Source organism: Sorex araneus, chromosome 4 (genome assembly GCF_027595985.1).
Source record: "Sorex araneus isolate mSorAra2 chromosome 4, mSorAra2.pri, whole genome shotgun sequence".
Classification (NCBI taxonomy): Eukaryota; Metazoa; Chordata; class Mammalia; order Eulipotyphla; family Soricidae; genus Sorex; species Sorex araneus.
In genome coordinates, this window is record NC_073305.1 from 194,227,020 (window position 1) to 194,243,401 (window position 16,382).

General features: G+C 61.0%; 1 protein-coding gene across 8 annotated transcripts in view; it reads left to right on the top strand.

Moving 5' to 3' along the window:
- TRRAP (transformation/transcription domain associated protein) overlaps window positions 1–15,548 on the top strand; it is an 81,516-nt gene extending 65,968 nt beyond the window's left edge. For 4 of the 8 annotated variants that reach the window (XM_055134618.1, XM_055134621.1, XM_055134622.1 and 1 more), the window contains 14 exons: window positions 1,646–1,874; window positions 2,362–2,627; window positions 3,260–3,360; window positions 5,205–5,406; window positions 6,313–6,477; window positions 8,043–8,133; window positions 9,083–9,282; window positions 9,652–9,913; window positions 10,467–10,692; window positions 10,928–11,145; window positions 12,617–12,801; window positions 13,909–14,112; window positions 14,195–14,389; window positions 14,883–15,548. In XM_055134618.1, coding sequence (XP_054990593.1) covers window positions 1,646–1,874; window positions 2,362–2,627; window positions 3,260–3,360; window positions 5,205–5,406; window positions 6,313–6,477; window positions 8,043–8,133; window positions 9,083–9,282; window positions 9,652–9,913; window positions 10,467–10,692; window positions 10,928–11,145; window positions 12,617–12,801; window positions 13,909–14,112; window positions 14,195–14,389; window positions 14,883–15,167 — 2,829 coding nt within the window. In that variant the 3' untranslated portion in view covers window positions 15,168–15,548. The remainder of the gene's footprint in view (window positions 1–1,645; window positions 1,875–2,361; window positions 2,628–3,259; window positions 3,361–5,204; window positions 5,407–6,312; window positions 6,478–8,042; window positions 8,134–9,082; window positions 9,283–9,651; window positions 9,914–10,466; window positions 10,693–10,927; window positions 11,146–12,616; window positions 12,802–13,908; window positions 14,113–14,194; window positions 14,390–14,882) is intronic. The other 4 variants (XM_055134619.1, XM_055134625.1, XM_055134620.1 and 1 more) reach the window with 3 other exon arrangements.
- The last annotated feature ends 834 nt before the right edge of the window (window positions 15,549–16,382 follow it).

Below are 16,382 nucleotides of genomic sequence, written 5' to 3' on the forward strand. Positions count from 1 at the left end.
CAGGCTTTTTTTTTTTTCTTGCCTATCTATAACATCTAGAATTTTAAGTTATTTTAAAGCTTTTATTGAGAGTGGGTTTTTCCTTCCATATTGTCCAGAGTTAGTTATTAGGGTGAGTTGCTGTTAGAGTCTTGGGTTAAAGATTATCGCACGGAAATAGGAAAACGCTCTCAGTGTGAGAGGAGCTGGCTAATACCAGCCTCTGGTTACTCTCGGGCCTGGGCAGGGTCAGGGTCATTGCAGAGCAGGGAGAGTTAAAACACCGTCTGAAGAGGCTCTCCGCATTCCTAGAGACCCACATGTGGAAGCCGAACAGCCGCCGTCAGTTGGTGGGGCGCAGGTCAGACCAGTGTCTAGCCTCGCCTTGGAACATGGGTCAGAGCACAGGACGGTAGCCTGAAGGCCGACGCAGAAGGACACTGGGCGTATGGCCCCATGTGTGTGACTTAGCCAGATGGGGCTCGTCTGTGGGTTGGGGAACTGGTCGCTGGTGACCATTTGTGGGATGGAGAGCAGAGGGTAGCTGTTCGTGCACTGTCTCCTTGGGGACAGCGGACATCATGCTGATGGAAGTCTGGCAGAATGCACTGCACGCTCAGTGTCCATTTCTGACGGTGACTTGGGGGTATTTGAATGCTATTGCAGGAAGTTAGCTGTTTTCGAGGGCATGACCTGGTGTTAGCAAGCCTGTGGTGGGGTTTCCGAAATTCCTGTGTAGGGCCTGAACTTGAACTCGAGCCAGGCAGGCAAGTTCTCATGAGCAGGGGGGCTGAAGCAATAGCATAGCGGGGAGGGCGTTTGCCTTGTGTGCGGCTGACCTGGGTTCAGTTCCCAGCATCCCGTATTGTCTCCCGAGCACTGCCAGGAGTAATTCCTGAATGCAGAGCCAGGAGTAACCCCTGAGCATTGCCGAGTGTGAGCTCCCTCAAAAAAGAAAAAAGTTCTTATGATCAGGCTTCGATGAGGGTCAGAGGGATACTAAGTACTGAACTAGGCTCTGTGTTGGTCTTTACCGGATTTCCTATATTTGGGGGATTAGAGAGGGGAAGAGGCGGCATCCCCACCCCCACGCCTGGCTTGTTACGGTTTTTCTAGTCAGAGCAGACACTGCCTCTTGCTTAGGGGGCACTGGCTGTGAGGGTCCTGAACGAGGGCCACCTGGTGGCTGGGTGACGTGTCTTCGTGTCTTGGTCACCTCTGGTCATCCCCTGAGAAAAGCTAGGATGGATCCTTCCCAAAGGAGCATCCACTGAGGCAGAGGACATCCACTCTAAGACAAAGGGCAGGAAGCTCAGGGTCAGTGCTGCGGCGGGAGCAGAATGGAGCGAGGCCTTCTAGAGGGGCAGAACCTGGGCAGGCCCAGAACTGGGCCTTGTCTGGGCAGGGGGAGGGGCAGCCCCAGGAGGGTGGGCTCAGGCTGGCCGAGGGTCCGAGGAAAGGACCGAGCCCCGGAGCGGGAGGACTCGGAAGCACTGTCCGTCCCGGGCAGTTGGCCAGGATCCTGGGAACCGGCCACGCGTGGTCTGTCCCGGGCTCCTGATTGCCGAGTGTGGCTGGGGGCAGCTGTGTGCTGGCGCTCGGGGGTCCCCCGCGTTGGTCTTTGGGGTCACCCACGCCGCATCTCCCCCATCCCGTCCCCACCCAGGCCGCCCAGCAGATCATCGAGCTGCAGGAGGCGGCCCAGATCAACGCGGGGCTGCAGCCCGCCAACCTGGGCCGCAGCAACAGCCTGCACGACATGAAGACGGTGGTGAAGACGTGGCGGAACCGGCTGCCCATCGTGTCCGACGACTTGTCGCACTGGAGCAGCGTCTTCATGTGGCGGCAGCACCATTACCAGGGTAAACCGACCTGGTCCGGCATGCCTCCACCATGTAATTCCCCAGACGCCCGCTCTTCTGCTCTCATGTCGTCTTCGAGTCTGTGTCCGTGTGGGTTTTTACCGGGTTTCCTGTATTTTCGGTGGGGACGAGGGAGGAGAAGGAGGCGGCGTCCCCCCGACCCTCTGACCTGCTAAGATTTTTTTAGTCAGAGCAGACGCTGCCTCTTACACCGGGGGTGCTGGCCGTGAGGGCCCTGAGCGAGGGCCGCCCACCGGTGGCTGGTGACGTGTCCCCGTGTCCAGCACCTGGGCAGTCTGACCTTCATAGTGGAGCTAGCTGGGACGGTGCTTTTCAGCTCTTTGAGTATCAAATGTGAGGAAAGGCAACGCGGGCTTCATCGCCGCGCCCCCTGCTTCCATACGCCATGTGTGTTTTTTCACTCGAATCCCGAGTAAGGAACAAGGTGCTGAGACTCAGTGTCGCTGTAGGGGGCTCTGAAGCCTTCGGGGACTGACAGCTTTGTTTCCCGACCCCCCAGCGATTGTCACGGCTTACGAGAACAGCTCCCAGCATGACCCGAGCTCGAATAACGCCATGCTCGGGGTACACGCCTCGGCCTCAGCCATCATCCAGTATGGGAAGATCGCCCGGAAACAAGGGCTGGTCAACGTGGCTTTGGATATACTGAGTCGCATCCACACGATTCCAACCGTGCCTATTGTGGACTGCTTCCAGAAGATTCGCCAGCAAGTGAAGTGCTACCTGCAGCTGGCGGGAGTCATGGGGAAGAATGAGTGTATGCAGGTGCGTGCCGATGCGGGGGTCTGTGCCCGCAGACCCCTGCTCTCATCACGGAGGGCATGAGGACTGGAACTTTCTACAGATGGAGCTTAAGGAAAATAGCCCTTCCAAAGCAAGAAGCGGACAGGAGGGGCCAGAGCGTAGGACAGCAGGGAGGGTGTTGGCCTTGCACACAGCCCACTCGATCCATGTTTCCCTGAGCACTGCCAGGAGTAATTCCTGAGTGCAGAGCCAGGGGTAACCCCTGAGCATATAGCCCAAAAGGGAAAAAACAGAAAAGGAAATTGCTCGTGTTTGAATAGCATTTCCTGGTCTCTGGTCTCCATAAATCGGCGGGGGGTTGGGGGGAGAGGAACCCTGAGGCCAGGCCTGAGGTGAGCACCAGTGGTTCAGTGTAAATCATTCTTGCAAGGGGTCAGGGGTGTATCTGTCGTGAGGCCTTGGGTTGGGTTTGACCCGTTGCTTTGGGCAGTGAGTAGGTTTTGTCACTGGTAAGCAGCTCTCAGCAGCTTTGCATGCTGAGCCAGTGACCTTCAGTGACCTTCAGGCCGTGAGGAGGTGAGCATCTCAATGACTTATTTATATCATTGTCTAGATCTTGTTAGAATTTTCCCATTTCTTGTTTCTAAAAACAGGGCCTTGAAGTTATTGAATCTACAAACTTAAAGTACTTTACAAAAGAGATGACGGCTGAGTTCTATGCTCTGAAGGGGATGTTCTTGGCACAGATCAACAAGTAAGTGTCTCGTGAGATGAGGAAACCCAACTAGGCAGTGTATGATCAGACTAGCTCTCTGTAACTTCAGGTCAGTGGGAAGCCAGAGCTAAAAATCAGCGTGACTTTAAGAGTCGTTCCCGGGGCTGGAGTGATAGCACAGCGGTGAGGGCGTTTGCCTTGCACGCTGCCAACCCGGGTTCAATTCCCAGCATCCCATATGGTCCCTTGAGCATCGCCAGGTGTGACCCAAAAAAGAAAAAAAAAAAACGAGTTGTTCCCGAGTCTCGTGTCTGCTCCCCGAGGGTGGAGCCGTGCGGCAGCCACCGCAATGCTTAGAGTCCTTTCCCAGAGCCGGTGATGACACGGAATCAATCCCGCATCTTCTCCAGAGAGCGGCTCACTCCTCCTGAGGCGCTCCTCGCTTGCTTCATTAGCAGGTGGCGTGGGGTGGGCGGGGCTTGACACCCCCCGGCTGTGTACTTTAGCACCTGGGAAGGACAAGGGAGGCAGGGGCTCAGGAACAGAGCCCGGGGCCGCATCACCGCTGCTGCCCACACATGCCAGCGCTACCTCGTGCAGCCGAGCCTGTGGTTTGGGGGACACCAGAGCCAGGTTGAGCCCCACGGCCGAGCCCAGTCCCCAACTTGTCAGCTCTGTCCCCAGCATGCCCCACAGCTGGGCATGTTCCCAGCCGTGCCCTCTCAGCCTTGTCCTGGTGTGTGGGCCTGGCAGGGCCACCAGGACAACCTGGGTGCCTGGGGCTGGGTGGGGCTCGGGTGGGGCCCAGGACCCTACGCCCGCTGGCCAGGCGCCCTGTTGCTGTTCCCCGGCCCCTCTGCCCGTGCCCGTGGAGTATCTGGCTCTGTCTGAGTCCTCTCTGCCCTCGTGTGGCGCTTTCAGATTGAGCGTCAATACGCAACACGCCCTGCGTTCCTTGTGCTGTCCCTGCCCTCTCTCAGCGGGGTCCTGATGCACAGATTTATCATTTTAATGAAGTCCAGTATATTGCTTTTCCTCCCGTGACTTAAACTTTTTTTTAGTCTTGCTCCTAAAGCAGCTTTGCCTTTACTGCTGTGGTTTTTAAGAGATTGGCCTTGGTCTTTAGTATACACTGGGAGTCTCCACACGTGCCTGAGCTCATGGTCCAGCTCCGTCCCACAGGCATAGAGTCTGGCTCCTCACACCCCTTGCTGCAGAAAGACTCTGGGATGGCCTTGGCTTCCCTGATGAGAATCAGCTGGCCAGGGATGAGCAGTCTGTTCTGGACACTCGGTTCTGCCCACTGACGTGTGTCTGTCCTATGCCAGGCCCTCACAGTCTCGCCACTCCTTAGGGCTCTTGGTGACTGCAGAGCCAGGAAGTGTTCTTCAACTTGGTCCCTGCAAACAAGATTGTTTTGACAATCCCTCCCCCCTCCCCCCAAAAATTAATCATCCCCGCGTTGAAGATGGGCCGTACTCGAAGAAGCTGCCTGGCCCTGCCTCAGCGCAGGTGGATGGTGGAGCCTCAGGTGGTGGGAAAGCCCACAGTCGCGCATTCCTCACTCATGACGGGAGGCTCCGGAGAGAAGCCCATCAGTGCTCCCGGGGGCCGGGTGTCCCGTGTCAAGGAACCCCTGTCCCGTGCCTCACAGGTGCCCGGGGCACGCAGTTTGTCTTTTTTTTTTTTTTCAATTTTTTTTTATTATTATTATTATTTTTTTAAATTTTATCACCATGTGGAAAGTTACAGAGTTCTCAGGTTTATGTCTCAGTTATACCGTATTCAAACACCAGGGGCACACAGTTTGAATGTGTGACGTGCATGGATTCTCCAAGGGGCTCGGCCAGACTGACCTGTGACCCCTGCCGGTGTGTCCGCAGGTCGGAGGAGGCCAACAAAGCCTTCTCTGCGGCTGTCCAAATGCACGACGTGCTGGTGAAGGCCTGGGCCATGTGGGGCGACTACCTGGAGAACATCTTCGTGAAGGAGCGGCAGCTGCACCTGGGGGTGTCTGCCATCACCTGCTACCTGCACGCGTGCCGGCACCAGAACGAGAGCAAGTCCAGGAAGTACCTTGCCAAGGTGAGACGGCTGCTCACTTGGCCCGAGCCCAGCCCGGGTGGGGCCCGCTGGGGCCGTGGTCTCCTCTCCTGCCTGCTGGACATTACTTGGGTCTCGGGGCTTTGAGCAGCAGCACTGGGCCCAGAGTCGGCCGTGGGGTCGAGTGCGGTGCCCTCCCTGGAGTCCACTCGGGGGTGCATCTGCCCCGAGGACTCCCCCGCCGGACTCCCCGGGCCGCTGCTCTCATGGTAGGGGACGCCAAGCACTGGGTGCCAGGCCCAGGGTGCAAAGTTGCTGTTCCTCCAGGGTTGCTTCCTTCCATCTCCCCAGAGGGCAGATGCAGACCCTTGCAGGGAGCGCCATCGCTCTGCATTTCTGTCCAGTCCCCGAAGGGCTGCAGCTTGTAGGTTCCTCGGCCTCAGGTCTGGTCTGGCCCGTTTGTGAGCCAGGCGGGAGCAGGCTGAGAGCGTCACAGGGACCTCCCCGGTGTCACGCCGGCACCATCTTCCTCTTAGCCCCCTGGCAAGGACCATTTTACTGGGGAGGTCACCAATGTGAACTAGCAGGTGGGCAGGCCTGGCCATCTGCTTTTGGCCGTCTGGAAGGCTCTTGACTGCCCTTGGCCGGCGGGCGGGCCTGCTGGCACCTGGTGTACCCCGATGAGCACTACACTCCGTGCCCACGCTGTGAGCGGTGCCGGGCTCCCTGCATCGAGGGCTCTCGTAGGTGCTTTTCCACACCGCCACTGAGGACCCCGGTGGTCTGGTTGGTTTGTTTTGGGGTCACACCCACTGGTGCTCAGTGTTTGAGGGTGCACCAGGGGGGAAACCCAGCGTTTTCACGTCTCCCCGGCTTCTGTTCATCTCTCAGCTGGACTAAGAGCCTCAGAATTTTCACTGAATTGCGGAATTTTTCTTTCTGTCTTAGGTGCTGTGGCTTTTGAGCTTCGACGATGACAAAAACACTCTGGCAGATGCTGTGGACAAGTACTGCATCGGCGTGCCCCCCATCCAGTGGCTGTCCTGGATCCCACAGCTGCTCACCTGCCTGGTGGGCTCCGAGGGGAAGCTGCTCCTGAACCTCATCAGCCAGGTGGGAGTGACGGGATTCTCCATCAGCCACATAATGGTCTCGGTTCCCACTCTGCAGAGGGGCGTGCACGCCGTACATAGCGAGCAAGTCAGACGGAACTTGCAGAGTGAGGCTTACGGCACTTGGTATACAGCAGTTGCTTAAACTCGAGTGTAGGATAAAACATCAGCATCGCAGGACTAGGATGACCGTTTGTGCTTGAGCGTCTCCGAGGCTGTGAGCTGCTCTCCTGCCCATCACGGGGCCTGGACATCCAGCACTGGGGGCTGCTGTTCTTTGAGCAGGGACATCGCCTGAGCGGGCTGGCGTGGACAGTCCAGCAGGCCTGGAGAGTGGCTTCCCTCCTCTAGTCAGTGGTTTCGGAATATTCCTCTTTCTTGAGGGCTGTGGGGAGGCAGGAGCCCAGCGGCAGATGCGAGTGCATCTCATCTGAGATGACCACACCTCGTGTTTGTTTCTTATAAAACCCAGCCATGGGGCTAGAGAGAGACAGCATAAGTGTTTAGGATCTTGCCTTGCATGTGGTCGTCCCCTGTTTGACCCCTGGTGCCCCCTCCAGTCCCCAAGATTTCATCAGGGCTCAGTTTAGAGAAGAGAACCAGAAACAGCCCCTCTTGGGCGCCTGCCCACACCCGAGCTGCATGGTGACCGCCGGGACTTGTCCGAGTGAGCGGCAGTGGGCCTGCCCAGGGCCTGCCCCCGTCTGTCCCTCCCACTCATCTCGCTCTTGGTGCAGAAACACTGTTTGTGGTGTCCACAGTTCTGGCTCCGCCTAGGGTTGCCCCGGTGCTTGTTCAGGGTGCCTGGCCTTGAACCCCCACGCAGAACCTACACTCCGAGGTCGAGCACCCCCTCCTGCCCAGACTGGGCTTTATTTCCCCTTCGCCTTACCTCCTGGGTGCTGCCGTTCCGTCCGAGTGTCTCTGCTGCGGGGTCGATCTTACTTGGTATTGTCGGTCCCCACTCCCTGTCCTTAGCCGGCTGCCCGGGCCAGCGGCCAGGCCCCTCCTACTTTCACAGGCGCCAGAGGCCTGGGGCACAGTTCTAGCCAGTTAGCCGTTTTGTGGGAGCCTTAGAGCCCGGTTTGATGATTTCCCTTAGTGTGGACCTTGGGTTTTGTTGACTGCTACTCTCCCTTAGCTGCGCCCATTCCCCTAGAGCTGCAGCAGGACAGCTGGTGTCGTTCTGTGTCCTCCTGTTCCTGCCTCAGTGAGATCCAGAGACTCGAGTTTCTCGAGGCCCCCGGGACATGCTCTTCGGTCAGAAACGGTCTCTGGCAGTCTCGTGAAGTGCTCTGTGCAGGGGGTTTGGTTTTGATTCTGAGCCCCAGGAGTGCTCAGAGGCTCACTCAGTGAGTGACCAGCTCAGTGCTCAGGGGTCACTCCTGGTGCTTGAGGGTCCGTGTGGGGCCGTCCGCATGAGCCAGCTCTCGGCGCTGGGGCTTCTGAAGCTAAACAGGAAGTTTCCCTGCTTGGGAAGATCAGCTGCTTGCTCAGGGCCATGCTGGCTGTTCTCGCCGAGCTGCCCAGGTCACGAGCAGCGCCCCCTCCCCCGTCTCCGAGCAGGTTGGACGTGTGTACCCCCAGGCGGTCTACTTCCCCATCCGGACCCTCTACCTGACGCTGAAGATAGAGCAGCGGGAGCGCTACAAGAGCGGTAGGTGCGGGCCGGGCCCCCTGGGATGCGGCCACGTCTGGCCTTGGGGACGGGTCAGTCTTGCCCTTAGCCAGGGAGAGGCCACTTGGGGGGCCTGTAGTCCTAGTGGCATCGTCCTCTGAGTCGTCCGTAAGAAATGCCATCTGTAGCGACGGCTGGCTCTGGGGTCTGGCTCCCTCGGGCGAGCCGTAACGGTGCATGGTCTCTGTTGCCTTGTTAGTTTTTAAATTTTATTTTGGTCGGGTTTCCTGCATAAATGGCTCCAGCACCCGCGCTCCGCCAGGGGCCACTCCTCCCTCCCTGTCCCAGGGCGCCCTCAGCCCGTGGTATTTTGTTGCGGTTTTAAAGAACGTCTTTGGCTGTCAGAAGAATCGGCATAATGGTCACCTGACGGGATGGTAGAGCTTGTTCTCAGAGTAGGAGATGGCCCTCGAGTGGGGCAGAGGGACCTGCGAGGACGTGGTCTGTCCCCTTGCGCCTGGACTCAGCTGCCCCCAGATTCGTGCACTTGTCCTCTCAAGAAAGTGAACTGAAAGTGGAAAATAGGGGCCCAAGTGTTATTTTGTTTCAGACCTATTTCTGACGTAGCAAGCGACTCTTTATGATAAAATAGCAGTTTGCACTGCGGTTTGACTTTCCCAGATGAGCGAGCAGGCCTGGCTGCCGGCGGGTTCTCCGAGCTAGAGTAGGGGTCTTCCATACTCCCCCCAACCCCCCGTGGACGTGCCAGGGTGCAGCTCGGGCGCCCGCTCCAGCCTTTCTTCTTCCTCCAAGCGGAGTCACAGACGTGCTCTCTGGCCCCCAGGGGGAGCGGCCGTTGCTCTGGAGCGGGGCATCTCACTCTCCCCCCGAGCCCCGCCCCGCCCCGTCTCCTCCCGGCCGGCCGGCCGGCTGCGTGTGCTCCGGGAGCGGGCGGGGCTGACGCGGGCGTTGTGTGTGTCGCTCTCAGATTCTGGACAGCAGCAGCCCAGCTCAGTGGGTAACCAGTCCCATTCTGCATCAGATCCAGGGCCCATAAGAGCGACGGCGCCCATGTGGCGCTGCAGCCGCATCATGCACATGCAGCGGGAGCTCCACCCCACCCTGCTGTCTTCCCTGGAAGGCATCGTCGACCAGATGGTCTGGTTCCGGGAGAACTGGCACGAAGAGGTACCGGCCCCGCCCGCCCGGGCAAGCGGCTTCTCCTGGAGGGGACATGGCTGTCCCCCTCGGGGGTCAGCCGGTCATTCCGAGTCGGTGTGGTGGTCGTGGAGCCCGCCTGCGTGGGGCCTCGGTCAGCGGAGCAGGAGGCGAGGAGTTGGCGAGGACGGTGACGGAGACGGGAGGCCGTTTCCGCCCGGAACCGAGCGTCCGGCTCCAGCGCACGCCTGGCCCCTCCTCGGGCTGTTGCGGTCACCGGGAAGCAAGTGGCTCGTTGCCGGCTAGCACCCGGCGGGCTGTGGCTTGTGAGAGAGGAGGGGCTGTCCCCGAGGCTCGGGGCGCCCAGCGCTGGTGGGTGACTCCCGGGCTCTCCCGCAGGTGCTCCGGCAGCTGCAGCAGGGCCTGGCCAAGTGCTACTCGGTGGCGTTCGAGAAGAGCGGCGCCGTGTCGGACGCCAAGATCACGCCCCACACACTCAACTTCGTCAAGAAGCTGGTGAGCACGTTCGGGGTGGGCCTGGAGAACGTCTCCAACGTGTCCACCATGTTCTCCAGTGCCGCCTCCGAGTCCCTGGCCCGGCGGGCGCAGGCCACCGCGCAGGACCCCGTCTTCCAGAAGCTGAAGGGCCAGTTCACCAGCGGTGAGTCAGCCGCCCCCGCCTTCCCGCCCTGGACACAGCAGGCGGCTCCCCCTCAGCGCGCGTGTCTGCGTCGCTGGCCCCGGGACCCGCTGGCTCCCCCGCCTTGGGGTGATGCACAAAGCCCCCCTTAGCATGGTCTGTCGGTGAGGACCCTCACGGCCCACCTGCAGCCCCTAATAGCCCAGCAGTGGAGAACACGGCCATGGACACAGGGCCGGGCCTTGTCTGCCAGACCCTGTGGCCGAGGAAAGGTTCCCGCTGCCTCGGGGGCGCGTGGTGGGGTGAATGATTTGTGCTTCTGGTCCTTGGCATGAAACCCCTCCCTGCGGCTCTGTGGGTGTCCCCGACCCGCCTCTGTGTGGGTGCTTGCCTGGGACGGCCACACGCTGTCCAGCGTCCTGCGGAATCGGCCGTGAGCCCAGGCCTGGCATCTGTGGGAGCAGGGCTGGGTCAGCCCCGGCCTCGTGGGCATGGAGGATGCGTCGGCCGAGGTGGACAAGACTGTTGAGAGTGACCCGATGATTGAAGCTGCTTTTCACCTTTTATCTTGAAGATTTTGACTTCAGTGTCCCAGGATCGATGAAGCTTCATAATCTTATTTCAAAGTTGAAAAAGTGGATCAAAATCTTGGAAGCTAAAACGAAGCAACTTCCAAAATTCTTCCTCATAGAAGAAAAGTGCCGTTTCCTGAGCAATTTCTCTGCGCAGACGGCCGAGGTGGAGATTCCCGGGGAGTTCCTGATGCCGAAGCCCACGCACTACTACATCAAGATCGCTCGGTGAGCGCCCCCGCCCACACACGCCGCCCTCCGGCGCCCCTCCTGAGACTGGGGCTGGGCAGGGCTGCGTGGCCAGACTCCCCTTTGGGGCCCGGCCCTTGGGAGCCGCAGCTTCCCGCCGCCCCGTCTCTGTTCTCCAGCTCAGGCCCAGCTCCCCGCGTCCTCCCCACCAGGGCTGGCGGGGGTCATCGTGCGTGGGGCCTGTCTCGGGGTCAGCATGTGTCCTGTCCGCCAGGTTCATGCCCAGGGTGGAGATCGTGCAGAAGCACAACACCGCGGCGCGGAGGCTGTACATCCGCGGCCACAACGGCAAGATCTACCCCTACCTGGTGATGAACGACGCCTGCCTGACCGAGTCGCGCCGGGAGGAGCGTGTGCTGCAGCTGCTGCGGCTGCTCAACCCCTGCCTGGAGAAGCGGAAGGAGACCACCAAGAGGCACCTGTTCTTCACAGGTGAGCCTGAGCGTCTGTGTGCGTGAGTCCTGGGCCCCTCCTGAGATGCATGTATGTGTGTGTGTGTGTGTGTGTGTGTGTGTGTGTGTGTGTGTGTGTGTACATGTGCATCTGTATCCCGGGCTCCTCCTGAGGTGTATGACATGTGTCTGTGCGCGTTTCCTCTCTATGTGTGTGTCCCAGGCCCTTTTTGAGCTGTGTGATGTGTCTGTGTGTGTGTACATGTGCATGTGTGTGTCCCAGTCCCCTCCTGAGGTGTGTGTTTGTGTTTATGTACATGTTCGAGGTACCTCCTGAGATGTGTCAGGTGCGCATGTGCACGTGTGTGCCTGTGTGTGTGTGCGTGTGTGTGTGCGCGCGCGCATGCGCACATCTGCGTATGTGCACGTGGCCATCTGTACCTCCCCAGGAACCCTGTCCTTGCTCCGAAGTTTGGCTGAGGTTGTCTGGGGGCTTCTCGCAAATGTCACTTTCCGGGGGAGGCTCTGAAAAGGCCTCAGAGGGGCCTCCAGCAGCCTCCGCCTCTGTGGGTGCTCGCAGAGCTGGGCCGCTCCTGCGGTGTTTCCCCAGCTGCTTCTGGTGATAGCCATGTGGTTGCAGCTCACTCTGCCCTCGGCATCTCCGCCCACGTCTGCCCTGGAGGACGGCTAGAGCAGGCCCTCCGCTTCTTCCAGGAGCTGACCCTCAGGCACTGGCCGGTGACAGTTAGCCCGGGACCTAGACGTCCCTGCACCTACTCACACCGAGTCCCCGTGGGAAGAAGAGACGGCAGCCGGGTGCCGTAGGCTGTGCGAGCTGGTTGCTCTGTCGCTCTCCGCCACAAAATACCGTCAGCCAAAGTCCAGACCCGGGTCCCACGGGGACCCAGCATGTGTGATCCATGTCCGCCTGTCCTTCAGGAGGGCCTCAGGCATCTGCTGCTCTGCTGAGGAAACTGAGGCGGGGATGGGCGAGCACCCCTGGCTGGTCACAGCCCCAGACCCTGAGCACTGAGTCACCAGCAAATGTGGCCTAAAGGTGCGGGCAGGAGAAAGGCAGGGGCATACACTCTGGTGCCCCAGGTACGAGCACTGTCGCTGGGAGTGGCCCGGGGCCTGAACACCGCCGCTCTGGAGAAGGGGAAAGCGGGAGTTTGGGCCCACCCTGTGTGCAGCCAGCAGTGTGCCCTGTCCCGCTGCCTGCGCAGGTCTCAGGGACACTGGGGAGGATGCCGGGTCCTCTGATGAGTCTGACTCTCGGGGTAGGGCCCAGCTCTGACATGGCAGACAAGTCAACATAGTCACCATCGATTCAGGCCGAATCCTCGGGCCTCACCGAGCCGGCGGGCGGGGCTGGGGCTTCTGCTTCCGAGTCAGCCTTGTCTCGGGCGGGGCTGGGCGGATCAGACACCCCCAAGCTGCAGCTTTCCCGGTCCCCTGCCCAGATGCCGTGAGCCGGCTGCTGACCGCCTGTCTCTCCACTCTGCCCCCAGTTCCCCGAGTGGTGGCAGTGTCCCCCCAGATGCGCCTCGTGGAAGACAACCCCTCCTCCCTGTCCCTCGTGGAGATCTACAAGCAGCGCTGTGCCAAGAAGGGCATCGAGCACGACAACCCCATCTCGCGCTACTACGACCGGCTGGCCACGGTGCAGGCGCGCGGGACCCAGGCCAGCCACCAGGTGGGAGCGGCTTGTGGCCCGTGTGGGCTGAGGAGCTCGGGGTGGCCTTTCCCGCCACCCTGGGGAGGGCTCGGCACTGACCGGGGCAACAGCGGCTGACTCCGGGGCCACAGCCCTGCGCCTCGCGTCGGGCCCCAGGCCGGGGGCTGAGCATTGCAGGAGGCACCCCAGGACCTTGGGAGCAGGTTTCGGGGCCGTAGTTAAGAGTTAACCGGAGTCAAGTCAGAGTGGCGGGTGGGATGGTGACCTTCCGCCCCCTCCCTCGTTTGTTTGCCTTGGGCTGTTGGCTTTCTGCCCCACCCCCTTTGCAGGCGGAGCCTGTGCCCAGGGAGGGGATGGGGTGGGCATGGACTGGCCACCATGTGCGCCCCTGGCAACTCCTCAGTCTCGGAAGCTCCAGCCTGGGCCCTCATCGAGGTTGGTCCTGAGAACCCTGCACGGTGCTCCTTTCCCGGTAGGCTGTGCTCCTACGGGCTGGTGCTGGCCGAGCCACTCAGTGCCTCCCTCGGGAACCCCTTAGCGCCTTACGGGGCATGGCTGAGGTACGTGTGGGGTGAGTGGCTTGTTCCCTCAGGCCGGGAGGGCGGCATGGAGCCCGACAGCGCCGTCTGTGGCACATGCGTGCTCACCTCAGAGTTTTCCGGCCATGGCTGCAGTGGTCGGTGAGTTGGGTGCCGGGCTCCTGCTGCAACGGCCGCACAGACGCACTCCAGGATGGTTTGAGAATGGCTCTAGGCAGCCTTGCGTGTGTCTGTTGGTCACTTACGTTCTTATTTAAGCACTCCGCCCAGTCACACCTTGGACAGGCCAGAGAGGTACCCTGGGGTTAAAGTGCTTCCCGGCGCCCCGAGTACTGCGGGGCAGCCCTCACCCACTGGGCATTTTAAATCAGAGCACGTGGCCCTTTGCCCGGGCTGGTGCTGCTGGCCTTTGCTCTGTGCCCGGACGGTTCTCCCTCTTCTCCAGGAGGGTCTGCACCGGCCTTGCTGCGGGTCAGTGGCGTGAGCGCACGGGGCCTCTGAGGGGATGTGGCGGGCGGCCGGAGCCCGCCGGCCTGTCCCGTCTCCGGAGGCGGATGCGAGCCAAGGGCTGTGGCTGTGGTTTCAGGTGCTCCGCGACATCCTCAAGGAGGTGCAGAGCAACATGGTCCCGCGGAGCATGCTGAAGGAGTGGGCGCTGCACGCGCTGCCCAACGCCACCGACTACTGGGCCTTCCGCAAGGTGCTCACCATCCAGCTGGCGCTCATCGGCTTCGCCGAGTTCGTCCTACACTTGAACAGGCTCAACCCCGAGATGCTCCAGATCGCGCAGGTAACAGGGGTTGGGCCGCCCCTGCTCCCCCCTCCACCCCTCACCCCCCGGCTGCTGCAGACACGTCTCCTGCCGCCCGCAGGACACCGGCAAACTCAACGTCGCCTACTTCCGGTTTGACATAAACGACGCGACAGGGGACTTGGACGCCAACCGCCCCGTCCCTTTCCGCCTCACGCCCAACATCTCCGAGTTCCTGACTACCATCGGCGTCTCCGGCCCGCTCACCGCCTCCATGATCGCCGTCGCCCGCTGCTTTGCACAGCCGAACTTCAAGGTGAGTCGGCTGGTGCCGTGCCAGAGCACAGTGGGGGTGTCCATCCCCAGGCCCGGCCCCAGGGGGACCTGCCCAAAGGGCTGAGACGACTTGGCCACGTCACTCCAGCGGCTGTGACCGTGTGTCGGGGGCTCTTTCTGCCACTGTTAGAGATGGGCCTTGGTTTCCCTTTCTGCTGTGGAAGCAGTTTTCTCTGGGGAAGTGGTGCACAGTGCGGGTCTGAAGGGTGTGAGCAGGAGTGTCCGAGCCCCAGGCTGGACCCCCTGCCCAAGTGAAGTGCTGTGGCTGACTCGGGAGTTTCCCGGCCCCGCGCCTGACCCCACACAGCGCTTCAGGCTCCGGCTGTTGTCTGCTCAGGCCGCTGAGGGCGCTGGCTCTGTCCTGGGGTGCCCTGCAGCCCTGCCCCTGCTCGGCCAGACAGGCAACAGCTTTCCCAGGGTGCTGTGCCCTGAGGGTGGGAAGCAGCCAGGGACGAGACGTTGCCCCTCCCCAGGTGGATGGCATCCTGAAAACGGTGCTGCGTGACGAGATCATTGCCTGGCACAAGAAGACCCAGGAGGACACGTCGTCTCCGCTGTCAGCCGCCGGGCAGCCTGAGAACATGGACAGCCAGCAGCTGGTGACCCTGGTGCAGAAGGCGGTCACCGCCATCATGACCCGCCTGCACAACCTCGCCCAGTTTGAGGGCGGCGAGAGCAAAGTGAGCACCCTGGTGGCCGCCGCCAACAGCCTAGACAACCTGTGCCGAATGGACCCTGCCTGGCACCCCTGGCTGTGACCCCCCTGGGCCCCGCCCGGCTGGCCAGCGCCTCTCCGCATCCTGCAGTGAAGTTCCTGCTAGTCCAGGTCAGAAGAGGGGGCGTGGCTGCGGCTGGAGCCCCTCCACGCTGAGCCGCCAGGACCCGCCCTCCCCGCACCGCCCCTCCGCCGCTGCTGGGGCCAGCCCAGAGCCCCTGCCGGCAGCTCGTCTCTCACGGACTTCTCCTATCAGTGGAACTGAGAAAGAATCACTTTTTTCTTCCTAATTTAAAAAGAAGCAACAGCAACGAACATTTGTTCGTTAACTAGTCTGTTCACATTTTTATAAATAGGTGCGTTGAGAATGTTCTATCTAAATTTGTACAGTGTGATTTTTTAGAATAAATATTTTATAACAGGATGTGTTGTGGTTCCTGGTGGAGTGTGTCTTCCTTGGCCTCTGGGGTCCGCGGGGGCTCCATGTGCCTGGTAGCAGCTGGACACCCAAGCCTGCGCCCGGCAGGAAGTTCCTTCACCTCTGTCTGCGCCTCCCAGGCCACGGCTCTGACCCGTGAACGGGGAGGGGTGGCCTCAGCAAGGCCGAGAGGTCGAGGACAGCCCGGCGACAGGAAGCAGCCGCGAGGTCGACCTGCCTCGCCAGGTACCCGCTGCCACCCCTCACCAACGTCCCAGCTGGGGGGCGTCACCAAGTGTGGCAGAAACTTTGCCCTGTGGCCGTCAGCCCTGAGGTGGCTGCCCTGCACGGAGAAGGGACTTGCCTCCAGGTGAGCCCCACTGAGGTCCAGGTCTGGAGACCGCCCGGCTCCGCTGCAAGCTCGCACTGTCTGCCCTTCTCTGACCTCTCATGGGATTCCGGAATGACGCCTTGTGTCTGGGAGCCTGAGGACTGCAGCTGCCGCGTGCCATTGGCCCTGGTGGCAGAGCTGCCTCTGGTCCTTAGGTCTCACCGGGACAGCCGTTCCGCCGCCGTCCTGCTGAGGGGCTGTGGAGAGCCGTGGCCAGGCGTGGCCACACAGCCGGGTGCTGAGCTGGTGTCTGAAGTCACCTCCACTGGGGAGGAGGCACGTGTCCTGGGGCCCCAACAGGCCCTGCCTCGGACACAGCTGGGAGCACTGCTTCCCCTTTTCAGTCCCGCCTCCCCAGCTCCAGCTGGAAGAGGAGTCTTGAAGCCCTGGGCTGTTCCCATCCATACTCGAAGTTCTGGGCCTCAAGCCAGGAAGCATCCACGACATAA